General features: G+C 41.6%; 1 protein-coding gene across 1 annotated transcript in view; it reads right to left on the reverse strand.

Annotated features, from left to right (window-relative positions):
* Positions 1-224: 224 nt before the first annotated feature.
* The window catches only part of ncf4 (neutrophil cytosolic factor 4), a 40,442-nt gene continuing 23,573 nt past the window's right edge, over positions 225-17,093 (reverse strand). The window contains exons 7-10 of the mRNA XM_085409280.1: positions 13,774-13,872; positions 4,410-4,561; positions 3,570-3,635; positions 225-605 (exon numbers count right to left, since the gene is read on the reverse strand). Coding sequence (XP_085265406.1) covers positions 398-605; positions 3,570-3,635; positions 4,410-4,561; positions 13,774-13,872 — 525 coding nt within the window. The 3' untranslated portion in view covers positions 225-397. The remainder of the gene's footprint in view (positions 606-3,569; positions 3,636-4,409; positions 4,562-13,773; positions 13,873-17,093) is intronic.

The following is a 17,093-nucleotide window of genomic DNA, read 5'->3' on the forward strand; positions in this document are numbered from 1 at the left end:
ATCACTGCTGGGACTTCATTCTGCTGTGATGGGGGACCAGAGTCTAATTGTCAAATAACAGAACTGAATTCTGTATATTAACAACTCCTGTTCAATTCCTTCTAATCTCTTCTTACTGAACTACTAACTAGACTGTAAAACTCTGTCAGAGAGCACATCTAACGGTTGAAAAGCCTCTAAGCAAGCAGAAAAAAATTTAAGCACGCAAAATGTAAATATGGTATTAAGTTATTTTATTAAGTGAAATGACTGGAACATTTATTGAAACAGACTTAGAATGAATGTAAATGGCAAACTACACAGAGTTCAAATCAGCAACTATACACTTGGTTAAATTCATTTTCTTATATGACACAACTAAATATTTTATATTTATTTTTCTTCTCTTCAACTTCTCTCAAGCCTCTGTATTGTAAACAGAAAGGTCAGAGGTCGTGGTCACATGCAGTTCCCATGGAAACTGATTAACAGGTCTCTTGACTTTGTCCTGTTGACGTCTGCCCTCCTTGATCATCAGCTGGACATCCTCATCGTCCAGGATACGAATAAGGTCACCATCAGGGTCGCGGTAGTTCAGGGCAATATCATCCACCTTGAAAACATTCCTGCAAGAGACGAAAAAAACACTTCAATAATCAGTGTGTTTTTTTAGAGTATAAATAATATTAAGCATATTCTACAGAAATAGAAAAACTATTTGTGGGTGTTGTTAGTTCTTGTTGGCAGAAATTCTGAGAGATCAGCGAGTGAGATTGTCTCAAAGCCAGTTAATTGCCTGGCTCATAACCTGTTATACATTCAACTGGCAAATCTCATAAGGGCCATCCTATTCAAGCTGCAGCTGCACCCTGTATTGCCATCACTCATCTGCAAGCTACTTTGCAACCCACTACCACCCTAGCTCCTCCCAGTTATACTCCATATTCCAAGTATATGGATGGAAGTGTGAAAAAATCTCAGAACAGAGCCATATCACCAAATATAAATGACTGCATTTGGACTAACAACCACATTTTGTTATGATTCAGTGTTATCAGTGTTTGTGTTTTATGTGTGTGACTCCTCCCACCAGAGGATGGCTGTGGGTTTTTCCTTTTCTCTCTTAGGGGGTGGACACCTGGGAGTGGCTGCTGAGTTGTTGGGTGGAGTTTGTTCCTGTCCTAGGATTGGATAATTGGATGATCACCCCCCTGTAATTAACCACCAGATAACAGCCCCCTGGCCCCCTCCCTCCTAGCTTCCACCATCCTCCACCACCAGCCTGTGTTTTCCAGTTGTTGATACTTAGAGTGCCTTTGCAAACTGATTCGCAAGTTTAACCTCATTTGTGTGTCTGGCGTTAGAGCCTTGATCTTGTAAATCGTTGTAAATAGATTTGTATATATTGTATATTGTGTATATATTGTTCCCTGCAGCAGCCTGGTAGGTGTGAGAAGCCATTTTTGCTGACTCAGTTTTCTCCTGGTTTTCTTTTAGAATGTTAGGTAAGTGAACTGTCTTTTGGTTGGATTTCTTTTGTATAGGGAAGCATAGGGACCTTTTTAGGGAGTTTTGTTTATTATTTTGGCATTGCTCACTGCTGAAGCAAATAAATGGCTGCTTAGCACTTTAAAAGGTACTATTGTTTTTGCGCTTTCTTGGGTGGTGCATGAGTGGGGGCCAATTTCTTGCTGTGTTCAATGTACGCCTAGATTTAGAATGTAACAGAATAAAACAGTCTTGAGATACCTTAGGAGGCCCATTTTCTGAGCTTTCTTGTTCTACAGCGCTGGCATCTGTCTTTTCTTTTCCTACTTCCTGTCTTCTCGTATGTAACCAACACCCTTTCCTCCCTATCCTTATTCTCCCCCTCCCTTTTATCAGTGCTAAGCCATATTAAAACTCAAGACCAGGGTCTCATCCATCCTACTCCAGGGCACAATAGGCCTGAACACAGAAAAACAATAATGAGCAGATAAGCGGCGGAAATGAACTGATTATGAATGGGGAGGGCTAATAATCATAGCGTTCACATATCTAAATTACCAGATAATGAGAAATAGAGGGAGAGGGAGAATGAAAGAGAAAAAGACAGATAGCGTAATGAGCACATGCATCCGGTGATGTTGCTGAGGGAAAGATTGCAAGAGGGGGGACTTGGAGGTCCCACAGGAACTAATTTGATGAGTGGTGAGGATTGGCAACAGGCATTTTGCAGGTTTGCAGTGCACAATGACTAAATATGTTCCTCCTCAGGGCAGGTCGGTGAATTAATGGATTCATACCCATCGCTGTTTGTTGTGGAATTTCATTTTAACTCACAAAAAATGAAATGCTGAAAGCGTGCTCACAAAGGTCAGCAATCAGCATAGTTCATCAGTACATGCTGGAAGAAACATCAGATATGGAAATCTGCTCAATTTTGCGTGGACAAAAGCTTAGATTTGTAATGTAAATTTAACATCTAATTGCTCATGTAGAAATAACCAAAACAAGTGGTGGTTTTTTTTTAATTCAGAAAAGAATTTGGAAGAATATTTGATATCAGAATATTTATGTGAATGCATGTACAGTATGGTTCATGTTTCTGTGCAAAGAGAGTTTACTGAAACTATTTATGAATAAAAGCAGTCCAGAATTTTAATGGAATAAAAGTTGGATCTGGGATCACATTCATACAATCTTTAGTAAACATCATGAAAACATTTAATAAATTGCAACATATAAACTATGACTATGTGAGAGAGAACCAGAAGTAAATTGCTGTTAGATCCTAATCAATCATTTTCTAATGTCTGTCATAGTTAATGAAGTCCGTGCTGTTGTGCCACATGTGTAAAGGAGTACAATCCTCCTGCTGTGGATGGTTTCTGTTGCAATTTCTTGCCGCTGGTATGCAATAAACTCAGAAGAAAAACAGAATCAGATTATAGTCATTGATGCTGAATCCCTTTAATTTCATCTTTCACAATTTTCACTGGAGTAATAGTAAAGCTGAATTAAATTTCCCAGTTCAATTCAATTTTATATGTGTGTGTGTGTGTGCGTGTGTGTGTGTCTCTGTGTGTGTGTATTACATTGTAAAGTAAAGCCCCTAAAAATCTGTTTTGACTTTTCTCTAACAATCAGATCTTGTTAGAGATCCTTGGCCAGCACTTGGTGATAATGGAGAAGAAGAACTCCCTTTTAACAGGAAGAGACGTCCACCAGAACCAAACTTAGCTTCTGTAATATTCCAGACCAACATTGAATATAAATATATAGACGTATTTAGGAGTTATAAGATGCGCACATGATGCACCAATAGACCAGTAAGACCTCAGTGCAAATGTAAACAGCTGAAAACAGCATGAACGTCTCCTTTAACAGTATTCACAAGCTTTAACCAAGTAAATCATTATCACATTTTAGAAGGTGTGGTAATTTGCTTACATGTGTGAAGTCGCTCACAGTAATTTCTCCCTCAGCGCCGATGCTAATCTTTCCCATATAGGTGTAAATGCAGCAAGGGTGTGGCTTTTTTATAACCTAAAACCCAGCGCTACTACAAGACTGAGAGCAGATTACTGAGGAACTGAGGATAGTTTTACCTCATGCGAGACAGCAGGTCCTTGTATGATGGCTGGATGCTGAGGTCCTCTTGTACACACACATCTCTGTTAAAGAAGGAACACACAATTCTCTGATTAAAGCATTTAGAAAACTGAAGGCCTAAAAATCAATATACACAATGCTAATAGGAGAGATTCACTTTTACATTATGTCGCCTGCAACAATAAATTTAACAAATTCACAGTAACAAATTCAATCCAAGGTTTTTTGTTGGATTTTGTTACATCTGAAATCTGACTGAAGGGGATTCAAATCCCTCCACAAAGCTGAAGTGAGAAATGCAGTATTCATTTTCTTTTAACTTCAAGAACAAATGTGCAGGATTTAAGGGATGTAATTGTACAAATAGAAGATAGTGCTATATATTAGTGTACGATCACCTGTAATGACTAACTGTAATGTTTTCATTACCTGATGGCTGAGGCTAACATTTGATGTTAGTTATCTGAAGCCATTAAAGCCTCAAAGTATAAAATTAGGGGACCTATTAATGTTTTTAATTTTTGTTTTTTTCAGGATTATACTCAAGCAGCTTTGCATGATTCACAGTTTGAAATAATCCTTATTTATCTTATCCTGGGCCTCGGTGTATCCCTCAGTTCCTCCACTGTCTGAAACAAGCTGCTTATCTACCTTTAAGCCAATATTCTTGTGATTCATTTGAACCGTAATTTGCATATATCTGTGGTGATCATATGAAGGATCTCTTCTCACTGGCATGATACTGTTTCAAGAGTAACATATAAATAAACAATGCGTTTAAAACCTGAAATCGAATCGCACACGATATCGTCTTAGCTCACTAAAGTCAGACAGACCTGGTGTCGACTCCAGAAGGGGTGAGCAGGAAGCAGCGGAGACAGCTGTATGTGTGGCCTCCACTTTCACCTTCAGAGTCACTCTCAGGGAGGGGTTTAATAATCTTCACAAAGGTTTCTGGGAAGATACCGGTCTGATTGTTTACTGTACCCTGAAGGAGAAAAAAAAGAAGAAGAGGAAGAAGCGCATAAAGAAGAGGAAGCAAATGATCAAAAGATGAGCGAACAAATGAATTATGTCTCAGAGGATGGAGTGATAGGGGACTGATGATTAGACAAGGTGATGATTTAAAGGAGAGAAAGAGAAGAAAGCAGCATGGAAGTGCATCTGGAGAGACGTTTTCCCGACTAATTAGCGTGTTCATAATATGCTGCTGATGTTGGAAGCACTAAACACAATCATACAGCCTTTTTACTACACCCCTGGTGTCTCACTGTGTTACTCTGCAGAAACACATACAGAAGCTGTTTCAAAAAGCATCCAGCACTTTCACACATTTATTGTAGAACAAGGAAGCAGTATTATGTGAAAAAAAAGCCTTTCATTGTAACGCGCCGAAATCACAACTTTGGATCAAGTACAATGATGATAATACCCAGTCTGTCCTGAAAAGTTGTATATTCAAACCTCTTTAGTCAGCTGACTTGTATGTTATCTAATGGGTGTGAATTTAATAAAAATGGAGCATTTGTAGTATCTTGTGTTGCAACTTTAAAGCAATTGATAAAAGTTAAGTTAAAAAAAATTAGGATCTGAAGACAGCACATCCAGATAATCATTTTGTTTCTATCACAACTTCACGTGCTTCTGAGGTCCATGGAAAAGGGCAAAAGTCTAGAGAGCTTGAAAGAGGTTGTAGTTGTACAATTTTGCTGCTTGATCATTGTGGTTCATCCTGCAGCCTGCACCTGGATTACCAAATCATTACTTTGGAGGAGGCTGTAAAACGTTATGTCCTGGCTTCATTTCAGGAAATTACATAATAATCAATGAACATTTATGGGCAGAACATTTTTCCTAATGCACCCCAAATACTGACTGTACCTTTAATTTGATCTTTATAGTATGGGTGTGGATGGAGCTTCAGCCTCTTCAGCCTTTTTATGAGGATTAAAAGAGGCTAGAAAGGAAAACGGCATGTGCTTTATTTCTACATTCAGTAAAAACAGAACACCATTCAAGAAATACATATATCCTTATATACTCACTTGATGATCTTATTGCAAGTTAATGTGCTTAAATAGTTGAGCTTAGTCTTCCTTAAATTGTAGTAACAGTACTCTAAGTACTATGAAGTACTACAAGCAGTACTTTTACTTTATTGTGACCTTTTGAAGTCTTTATTGAAAAAAATGACAGAACTGGTTGGTTAGTTGGTTGGTTAGTTGGCTGGTTGGTTAGTTGGTTAGCAGGAATAAGGTTAAAAAAACATGGACAAAAAGTGTTATGTTGTGGCCGGGTTGGGTCCACTAGGGGGCAACAGTGGTTGTTGGTGTTTTCCGGTCTGTGGGGGCCGATGTCCCGGCCCCCCGAATAAAGTACAGCCGTGAGCTAAACATGTCTCCATGATTCCTGAGTCTCAGGCTATTACATATGGCGACGAGGATGAAAGCCAGGGTTTGCTGTGAAGTCGCAGCGTCGTAAGTGACTGCGGAACGGAGGTTGGCGAGAGGTACAGCGCTAGCATCTGTTGGAAGTGGAGCATAACCCTCGGTGTGGAATAATGGCTACCACTTTGGGCTCGGTGGCACCGTTCGACGGAGAGCGGCAATCCTGGGAGGAATATTGTGAGATATTGGAGTACTTCTTCGTGGCGAATGACACTAAGGGAGAAGGCAAAAATAACAGTAATGCTGATGGTCTGAGTCGTCTACCTCTTCCAGAGTTGCTCCCTAAAGAAGTGGCGGCGGAGGACCAAGTGTTAATGGTAGATCAGGACCAGGAGGAAGTGATGACATCTGAGCAGCTGCAGAGATGGACAACCAAAGACCCAGTACTCGCCAGAGTACGTGAGTATGTATTGAGGGGATGGCCCAATACGCAGCATCATGATTTTCAACCCTACAGGCAGAGGCAACAGGAGCTGAGTGTGCAGGATGGGTGCGTGCTGTGGGGGTCAAGGGTGGTGATACCAGAGAGAGGTCGACTCCCCCTGTTGGAACAGCTACATCAGTCACACCCAGGTATGAGCCGCATGAAAGGCCTGGCCAGAAGTTACATGTGGTGGCCGCATATGGAGAATGACATTGAAGACAAGGTGAGGTCTTGCCGTAACTGCCAGGAGCTTAGACACAGACCACAAGAGGCACCCTTACACCCCTGGGAGTGGCCAGAAAAGCCCTGGAGACGGATACATATCGATTATGCGGGCCCGTTTCTGGGTAAAATGTTCTTGGTAATAGTGGACGCCCACTCTAAATGGTTAGATGTGTATCCAGTGCAATCCGCTACAGCTGCGGCCACCATAGACTGCCTGAGAAACTGTTTCAGTACACACGGACTTCCTGAGATGGTAGTCTCAGATAATGCTCAGTGTTTTGTAAGTGCGCAAACTAAAGAGTTCATGACAAAGAATGGAATCACGCACGTCACCTCCGCTCCATATCACCCAGCATCCAATGGGTTAGCCGAAAGAGCAGTGCAAACGTTCAAAGGACTCATGAAAAAGAGTACGGGAGACACCCTGGCGACCAAGTTAAACAGGGCGCTGTTTAGCTACAGAATCACACCACAGTCCACAACAGGGAAGTCACCTGCGGAGTTAATGATGGGCCGGAAGTTGAGGTGTACGCTCGACCTCATACACCCTGACTTGAAGCAAAGGGTGAAGGCAAGACAAGACAGTCAAAGACTGTACCATGATAGACATGCCAAGGAGAGCATGTTTGGGAGGGGAGATGCTGTATATACCAGAAACTATGGCAGAGGACCCAAATGGATTCCAGGACTCATACAGGAGATGACGGGGCCTGTCTCCTACTTGGTGATGCTGGGCAATGGGACAGTGGTGAGGCGTCACGTTGATCAGCTGTTTGCCCGCATGAAATCGGGCCTGGCTGCAGGATCGCTGGAAGGCCAGTCGGGTGAGCCCCCGGAGGCAGACCCACACAGCAGTGCGGAGCTGGAAGTGGAGGAGGAGAGACACAAGGAGGTACAAGTCACTCCTGTGGTGACGCCCTCTCTGGGGAGTAGTGATTCACCCGAATCACCGGCCATGGAGTTGCGGCGGTCGCAACGAACCAAGAGACAGCCAGAGTACTTGAGAGACTTTGTGCCGTGATTACAGTGAATTGTTATTGGTTAACACATGGCTGTTGGACTAAGGGTTTTTGGTTATGGGTGTGTTCTGTGATGTTTTAAACTACGGTGTAGTTTCAGTTTAAGGGGGGAGGAATGTTATGTTGTGGCCGGGTTGGGTCCACTAGGGGGCAACAGTGGTTGTTGGTGTTTTCCGGTCTGTGGGGGCCGATGTCCCGGCCCCCCGAATAAAGTACAGCCGTGAGCTAAACATGTCTCCATGATTCCTGAGTCTCAGGCTATTACAAAAAGTCACTGATGTGCAATCATGTGAAAAGAAAGTTCACACAGATGTTGTTTGGCACTTTGCTGCAGTCAGATGTGTGTTTACTCAATGTGAAGAAGGAAAAACATCATGTCTTTAGGCAGGAACTTATGGGACCCATCAGTCTGAGAAGAATTACTGTATGAGGCCATTTACAAATTATTTGAAGTTTATAAATCCACAGGGAGAAAGATCTTTCACAAATTAAAAATATTCAGGACAGCTGCCAATCTTCCCAAGGGTGGACAACCCCCAAAGATTTGCTCTTTTTTTTTTTAACTAAAAATATTCTTCAATTTTGAGGGATTCTTGGCTCTTCAATACATTGAAAGTGGTAAGATTAATCAAAAAAATCTGATTACCACTAATTGGATTACAAACCCATCTAAGCTGATATTGTCCCTAGAATAGATCATGTTGAAACAAACCTGGATCCTGCTTTGTGTCATTTTCTACAGACTCTGTAGACGTACTCTCTGTTGTAAGTCACTCGATAGAAGTCACTGGTCACTGCAGTCATGGGCTGAGTATGTTCTACTACCAGCGTACATCCAGTTCTCCTTAAAGTCAAAGCTGACGACCAGTCCAAGCCTGCAGGCTTCTTTCTCTGCATCAACACTTCACAGCTGCTCGCTTCTATCACTCTCCTTTCAGTTGGCCGCTGAGCAGCACTGTCGCAGCAGCTAGTGATGAAGTCTGTTTCTCATTGGCAGCTTTGCAGCCGCTGGATTTGTCGGTTTCCAAAACTGTGGTTTCACTCTGGTGTGTTTGAAATGTTTACCTTGACGCACCAGTATGCCAGTTGGATTTGTCACGTTTTCCACCCACATCCACTCTGTCCACTGACTAACTCTACGCACTCAGTCAACTTTTCACAAGTTGTAAGTGTTGCATTAACCTCACCCCCCATCAAAAAAAACAAAAAACAAAAGACATACTACTAGTGTGGATAACAGCGTTGCCAAAAAAGAACAAAGCCTCAGCATTTTGCAGTGTTGCATAAGGACAAATAGATTATGTTTTCTGTTACTTTTTTTTCTATCTCTTTAGAAAGCCGGGGGCAGGTTAAGTTCATCCTCCTCCTCCTCTGTGGTGATTCTCTTCCCTCTCCCATCAGGGCAGCTTCCACCTCCTTTCTCTCTCCCACTCACCCAGCGTCGTTCTCACATCTCGACACCTCACACAGTTTTATCAAGCATGTTTCTTTACCTTTTTTTTAAGTACTCACAAAGTGAGTGATGAAGAAGAATTACTATGACATCTATTTGCCAGCAGCCATATTCCAGCATTGCATTTTTAAAAAAAAAATGCAGAGTATTAGATAAAAATATCCACTTGTGCACGACTCATACATACAAACAGTGAAAACTAGAGCAGAGCTTCTCCAATCACACCAGGGAAGGCACTCTGTGGTCACCGTAGTAGGCTGATTCTGAGTAGGATGTTGTCAATCTTTTTTTTAAATGATTGTTTTCATTATAGTTTAACTGACTGGACTACTCGACTCTGATTTGCCACAGAGTTGGCTCTTTATCCTCTGCAGTTAAAAAAAGGCCTAGTGAAAACATTTTAAAAATATGTAAAAGACAAATAAATCAAACCAAATCAAAAGATTATTGTAAAGCAGCAGGTCCGTTGCTCATAGTTGTTATTCTAGATCTCAGATTGGGCTGAACTCTTTGTGGATACTAGTGGATACATATTACAAACCTGGCACATCATTTCTTTATCATTTCAGATTTCGACATACTCAGACCAAATAATAAAGGAATAAATAAATCGACAAATAGGCAGATGTGCATGTCTTTCAATCATGACAGTCTGCAAACATGGACACTGTCATGGCTTGCCATGTTCGCGGTTTTTCTTTGTTTTCTGTTTTTTGTTTACATTTACACATCTCCTGTCACACATGTCTAGAGACCAGTGGCAATCCTCAAAACTGTGTACACGCTGGAAGCAATTTGAAGCGACGGGGCAACAAGAGACAAGAGAAAGTGAGTGACATTTGATCATTTAAGTGACTGCAGGTGGAAAAAGTGCCGGTGAGGAGAAGTTGGTGGGACCCACGATAAACTCTTCGCAACTTCCAGGTGAATAACTGAAGCAACTACCAATGACAATGAAGAATACTGTTAATTGACATATGAAAGGCTGATGTCCTGCAGGTTTTAGATATCACCCTGAAACCACACATGAATCAAATGATTAGTTCATTTTCAGGCTTCTGGAGAACTTCAAGACATGTTGAGGAGGAGGTCATTTAATCATTTAAATCAGCTGTGTTGGATCAGGGACACATCTAAAACTTGCAGGACACCGGCCCTTGAGACCTGGAGTTCCCCCACCCCTGTGTTAAAGGGTCACCTATGAAACAAAAACCCAGAAAAGCTGCAAGCAAACAGCTGTTAGCTTCAAAGCGATGTGTTACCAGCAAATCACTTCCACAGTGTACTAGGGTCTAACAGTATCTGTACGACAGAAGAACGTGTGAATCCCATGACAGTTTCACGATTGCTTCCTAGAGCAGGGGTGGGCAACTCCAGGCCTCGATGGGCCGGTGGCCTGCAAGCTTTTGATATCACCCTGGGTCAACACATCTGAATCACATAATTAGTTCATTACCAGGCCTCTGGAGAACTTCAGGACATGTTGAGGAGGTCATTTAGCCATTTGAATCAGCTGTGTTGGATCAAGGAAACATCTAAAACCTGCAGGACACCGGCCCTCAAGGCCTGGAGTTGCCCAACCCTGTCCTAGAGCTTACTGGCTGTTGTTAGGTGAAATCCACTGCAAGGAGTCTTCTGCACCAAAAACATCCACACGACTGCTTTGGTCACAAGCGGATGGCAGGGATTGCCTATCATTTACAAGGAAAACACAGAGCTGTCTGCAAACACTGTTTACTATTCGAGTGTGTTTCCTTGTGTCACTCATACTGCAGGATTTATCTTACTTTATCTATGGACTTCAATGTTGTACTTTTATTACCAATAAAGTTGTGCTTTTTGTTAAAAGAGACAAATGAACAAAGCAAAACAAAAGGAAAACGAGCAACCACATTTGGGTCCTCAGCCTTTAAAGTAAAAGTTGTGCCTTCCTCCTTAAACCAATAAGTTTCAAAGGACACTTTTACTTTTACACTGAAGGTGAATGTTGAGGTTTCAGCGACACTCCTCACAGCTGCAGCTTCCATAAAAACTACAGGTGACCGCAGCGATCAGTTACTGAAGTGTTTGTAAGGAGGTACAGTGGTTTGAAAACGTGTTTGCCCCCTTCCTGTTTTTTTGTATGTTTGTTACACTTAAATGTTTCAGATCATCAAACAAGTTTAAATATTAGACAAAGATAACACAAGTCAAACTAAATCCAGTTCATAAATGAAAGTGCTTGTAATTATATAACGGGGAAAAAATCCAAACCTACGTGACCCTTCGTTAAAAAGTGATTAAACCTAATAACTGGGCCATCCATAGCAATGAAGTATTTGCAATAACTGGCAATGAATCTTTTACAGTGCTGTGGAGGAATTTTGGCCCACTCATGTTTGCAGAATTGTTGTAATTCAGCCAAAGTTGAGGGTTTTCGAGCATGAACCACCTTTTTAAGGTCATGCCACATCATCTCAATCTGGTCAGGACTTTGACTAAGCCACTCCAAAGTCATTGTCCTGCTGCAGAATCCTCCAGTACACTTCAGCTTGAGGTCACAAACAGATGACTGTTTGTAAACAGCAGAATTCATGGTTCAGTTATTACAAGTCTTCCAGGTCCTGAGGGAGCAAAACAGCCCCAGACCATCACAGCACCATATTTTACTGTTGGTATGATGCTCCTTTTTGTTGTTTAAGGGTCTTTTGTGACCTCTTGGATGACATCATTGCATAACCTGTTTACCAATTACATTAGGGCAATTACATTACCAGTTACATTCCTTTTTGCCCTCAAAACAAATCAAGCTGACTTTCAGTCAGCTTGATTTGAGTGAATTCAGCTTTGAGAGCAGAGCTGCCTGTAAGAGCATGATTCTACTGCAATGCTCGCCAAGCAGACACTCGCATCTACAATGGCTTCTTTGTGCATCTAGCTGCTGAGTTCTACGCGCGGGTTATTGATTTTGAGGAATTTGACTGCACAAGTGCCAAAATATAATTCCATATAAATATACATGTTCGTATATTTACTGGAATATATCTGTGCACACAGCAAACATTAGAACAGTCTGCGGGACTGAGATGTGTGTAAAACTAAAATATCTCAGTCTTTTGTCCATCAGTTTTGTCCATCTTTTGGAAGAGGTGCTGGACAACTGGAAAGTGGATGTGTGTGCATTTACAGTTTTTCTCAGTCGCTTTGGTGCGTTTCTCAGATCAGAATTGAAATTCTCATAACTATTAGTTCAACCTCCACAACACTCAGTCATTTGTGCACATCATAGTAGCAATTTCTCCTCTCTCTGAACAAACTGCAAATGATTTTGGACATGAATCAGTTGCTTCCATACATTTCCCTGCTGCTTTCTGACATTTCCATTTGCTTATGTCATGTCAGTCAAAAGTAATCATACCTATGGATGCTGAACAGCCATTCCCAATAAAACTAACAGTCATACATCCATTGCTTAAGTCATCACACACAAAATTGTTGAACTAGTTATCACATGCCAAATATTGGCCATCTGTCAAGCAAATCCTATACCTTTCTGTATCATTTTTCCTGGAAATGTCTCCGAAATTGAACAATTGATCTCAGGTGAATTACAGCTGTCACTCATGAGGAGGCTCTACCAAATTGGTGATTTTATGTTTACATGTATTCTACAGTGAACAAGTGACTGTAGCATATTTTTCTTTTGCACAATTCTGTAGGATTACAAACACTTCTACACAATGGAAATGTGAGACGTACGTATTCAGTGTCTCAGTTACTCCCAAGACTCCCATAACATCTACAGTGACTTTACTGCACATTTCAGATGGCTGTACAGGTAGGCCATAGTGCTGTCGTCAGCATTTTCAGGTGTCACCAATTGTTTTTGCAATGGGAAACACTGAAATTATAAACTGTCATAGTGGAAACATGACAATGCCATTTGACTATCTTGTTCATAAAGATGGTGTCAAGACTTTTCATTTTGATGGCACTGACAGTTTCATTGACATGGATACTTGCTTTTGAGGTATGGATAATCAATTCTGTGCATGTGACGTGCTTTAGCAGGCTATCCACTAGGTTTTGCAGTTTGCACTAATTGTTTTGGGAAATGCACTAACTGCTGTGCAAATGTTAATGGTGTTCTGAGAAACGCACCAAAGCGACTGAGAAAAACTGTATTTAGGCTGCAGTCTCTCTCTGCTCTCCTTACTTTCTTATCCCGCCTATTTTTTATCTACTAAGTTAAAAGCAGACAACCATCACTTAACCATTACTTTCTTTCTCTTCTTCACTCTTCTTCATAATTGTATTGCTCATTTTCCCTCTCTTGATGTTTCCCTAATTCCATCTCTCTTCATTGCTCCACTCTGATCTTTAGCTCTTCTATTTTTATTCCTCACTTTTCCCAATATACTCCCAATGAAGACACCACCTCTTTCAACGTAAAAAAAAAAAACTCCTCTTCTTTTCTTCCATCTCATCTCCACCTCCACCTCTTCTTTATTTTCCCACCCCTCCCTCTCACTCTCCATCCAGCTTTCTCAGGCTTCCACTCTCCCACTCTTTCGCTGCCTCTCTCCTTCTCCACCTTTCTCTCTTTCTCTCGTCCCTCTCATATTCTCGCCCTCTTTCTCTCTCCGTTCTTACCTCCAGCCAGTCGACATTGACTCGTCGCAGCAGGAAGATCACCTCTCCCTTCTTCAGGTTCAACTCCGCCTTGCTGTTGCCGCGAAAGTCAAACATCGCCTGAGAAACACACACACGCACACATACACACCACAAAAGAGAGAGTACACACGCACGCACACACACACAAAGTCAGTGAGAGAAAAGAGGAGCGATTTAAAAGAGCATACGGATTCAACACAAAGAAGGAACAATGACGGGTAAGACACTTTTTGCATGTGTATAATTAAGAGAGGAGAGAGCGAGAGAAAGAAGGGACGCTAGAACAAAAATTAGCCTGAAGATGATAATATTTTTGAGCAGAAAAGATATGTGATAGAAAGAAAGTGAAGTTGTGAGTCTAAGAAGAGTTTTAAGGTATGTTTGTGTAAGAGAGAAATAAAGCACAGGAATGAGGAAAGGAGGGCTGCCGAAGTAGCAGTGTTCTTGCTGATACTGGTAAATATGTATAAGCCTGTCAAACTCTACATGTGTGTGTGTGCGAGCTAACGCTGCAGCTGAGGATCAGTTCCAGTAACAACTATTATATATTTATGGAATTTTGAGAATCAGAAATAAAAGTGTGACAAACGCTTGCATCCAAGGTTAACCATTTTTATAGATGCCTCTATTTTTTCTAATCTAGAAAACATTTATGTACTATAGCTGCATGTGGCACCGTTTACATAACATATGATATACAGTGTCTGTAGTCACTTCTACAAGCGTGAGTGTGTGTAGGATGAAGTCAAAAGCTGGTATGAGGACATTGGAAAACTCAAAAGTTATACAGCCTGAGGAGGCGCCACACTGCAATGTAAAGGTGTGTGTGTGTGTGTGTGTGTGTGTGTGTGTGTGTGTGTGTGTGTGTGTGTGTGTGTGTGTGTGTGTGCATGTGTGTGTATGAAGGGGTGGCTAGATACTCGACTGTCCTAGTCTGCATCAGTGCGTGTGGAATAAAAGCCTCCCAAAGTTGAATTTGCATTTTAAGTAGAACTCAGTAGAGTCATTACCGGGGCTCTACACCTATTCCCATCCTTTTGCTAAGAGACTCCTCAAATACACAGATGACAAACGGCCTATTACACACACAACGACAAACATGCACACACTCAAACTACAATAATCTTTTACTAATACTTGTTCTGTATTAATCTTGTTGGTGTACCGCGCACTCCCATTAGCATTCACGCCCCACACGAGCGTGAATGCTAATGGGGAAGGGGACGAGGGAGGGAGCTGGTGTGGTGGTGGGGTTAGAGTGAGAGACAATGGGAGGAAAGCCATTACATGAGGGAGTGAAAAATAACAAATACAATTTGGAGAATCAGAGAGGTTGGGAGCGAATGAAAAAAGAATGCAGAGCGGTTACATCAGTGGGAGGGAGGTGAAGATGAGGAGGAGGAAGAGGTGGAAAAAGAGGAGGAGATAAGAAAAGTTAAAGTTAAGCAGAGGCACGGTGCTGGGGGAGGCAGTGAGTGAGTGATGGAGTGAGACAGCGAGTGAGTAGGGAATCTCTGTTTTTTCATACTTCATGATTTGACAGGACGTGAGAACTAGGCTGCTGAGGGATGTAAGATTGAGCACATGTGTGGACAACAGAGGTAACGCTCTTGTAAATTCACAGTGATGTGTCACATGTGCTGCCTCCTGCACACCATCCGTGCAGCTCTCTGACATAAGTGAATGGAGGATTTCCAGTTATGTGTTCAACCTGATCCTCCTGACACACTGAGAGAGGTTCATGTCTGTCATGTTTGGTTTTTAAATTTGGTGCTTTGCAAGTAACATCACCAATTCCAGCTAATCTGTGATCTTTTTCTAGGCATTTTGGCTGTTTCTCCACACGTAAACTATGATTTAGGTCATTGAAAATGGAGATGTTATGAATCCCTTTCATGTAGTGGAAACAGAAACTTTTGTCTTGCAACATCAAAGGTGCCTTTATGTTCTTTTTGACACCAGTTCATTATGTTTCGAAGCATATGATTGGCCAAGATTTCTGTTCAGTTAGATTTATATTTGTTGGCCTGCTCTTAATATTGTTTGTTTGTTTTTGGATTTTTGCATTTTCATGAGGCCATTTTTTCCAAACGAAAGCTGAAAATCCCCGTTTTAAAAAATACCTGAGTGAATGGAGCTTTAATCAAGAATCACAATAAATGCTAACGCTGTGTTGTCTACTGGATGTGTAAAAGCAGCTGTTTACTAACATGCTAGCTTTGACATGTTCGCATGGCGTGCGCGACACTCCTGCCAGAGACACAAATCCCCTTTGGGGCCATCCTGGTCAAAAAGCTGTGTTGAACCCTTGTGACAAGGGAGCAGCTGAAATTAGCTTCTTCTTTATGGTCTGTATGGAGTATGCATGTTGTTGCACTCCCCCAAGTGGCCAAAAATATTACTGCAGGTTCAAGACGTTTTGAACTGGTTCCTGTGGTAAGTACATAGTATACTTGAATATCCCAGTATTCCTTTTTAAACAGCAAGAAACCAATCAACTTGAGTTAACCACATACAGAGATGGTAATATGAATCTAAAAACCAGTGCGAGCACCAGAAGCTATGAGCTATCCACAAGTAGACTACACTGAAGTGTTAACAGACACAATCACTCAGCCTTTTGGTCGCACCTGATATAGCCTGCATTAGAAACTTGGTGTGTAAATCCTGAATTTTACTTTCTGTGTCTGTGTCCAAATCTGAGTGTGAGTGTGAGTGAGTGCACGTGTGTGCTGCATGTGTGTCCACAGAAAATGAGACGCAGACTGGTGGCAAATTAATGAAGCTGGGGAGAGAGGGAGCTGGCTGGATTAACAATCCAGATGAGATTACCCTGACCCTGAGGACACGTGCGCTTTGAATTTGGGGCTGCTATTTTTAATGCATTATTCCAGACGCTGTTTTTATTACAGCGTTGACCCGCCGCTGCCTGTAATTTATAGATGATGGGACAATGTGTTGGAGATGATAAGCTGGTATCTGTAGCACAAACACAAAATATGATGTGACAAACCAATTCCCCATCTTTCTGCACCTCTTTTCTCTCTCTCCAATGCAGCGCCAGCTTTATTCCGCCTCTTTCTCCTTTTACTTCTACTTGTCATTTTCCAGTTATCTCTGTTTCAGCCTGTTTCATCCAGAGACTCCTTTCTGTTTTTAAACTATGTCCCTCTGCGTCTCCATTAATAATTTAGCCTTCTAATCAAGTAGTTAGCTTGATGAGTGTAAACTACAAGTTCTCATTGTTGGTAAGATTGGGCTGCGCATAGACATATGACTAAGTGTTAGATGCAATAAAT

This window comes from Rhamphochromis longiceps, linkage group LG6 (assembly GCF_057381845.1).
Source record: "Rhamphochromis longiceps isolate RC_006_pf linkage group LG6, R_longiceps_female_GT1.1, whole genome shotgun sequence".
Lineage (NCBI taxonomy): Eukaryota > Metazoa > Chordata > Actinopteri > Cichliformes > Cichlidae > Rhamphochromis > Rhamphochromis longiceps.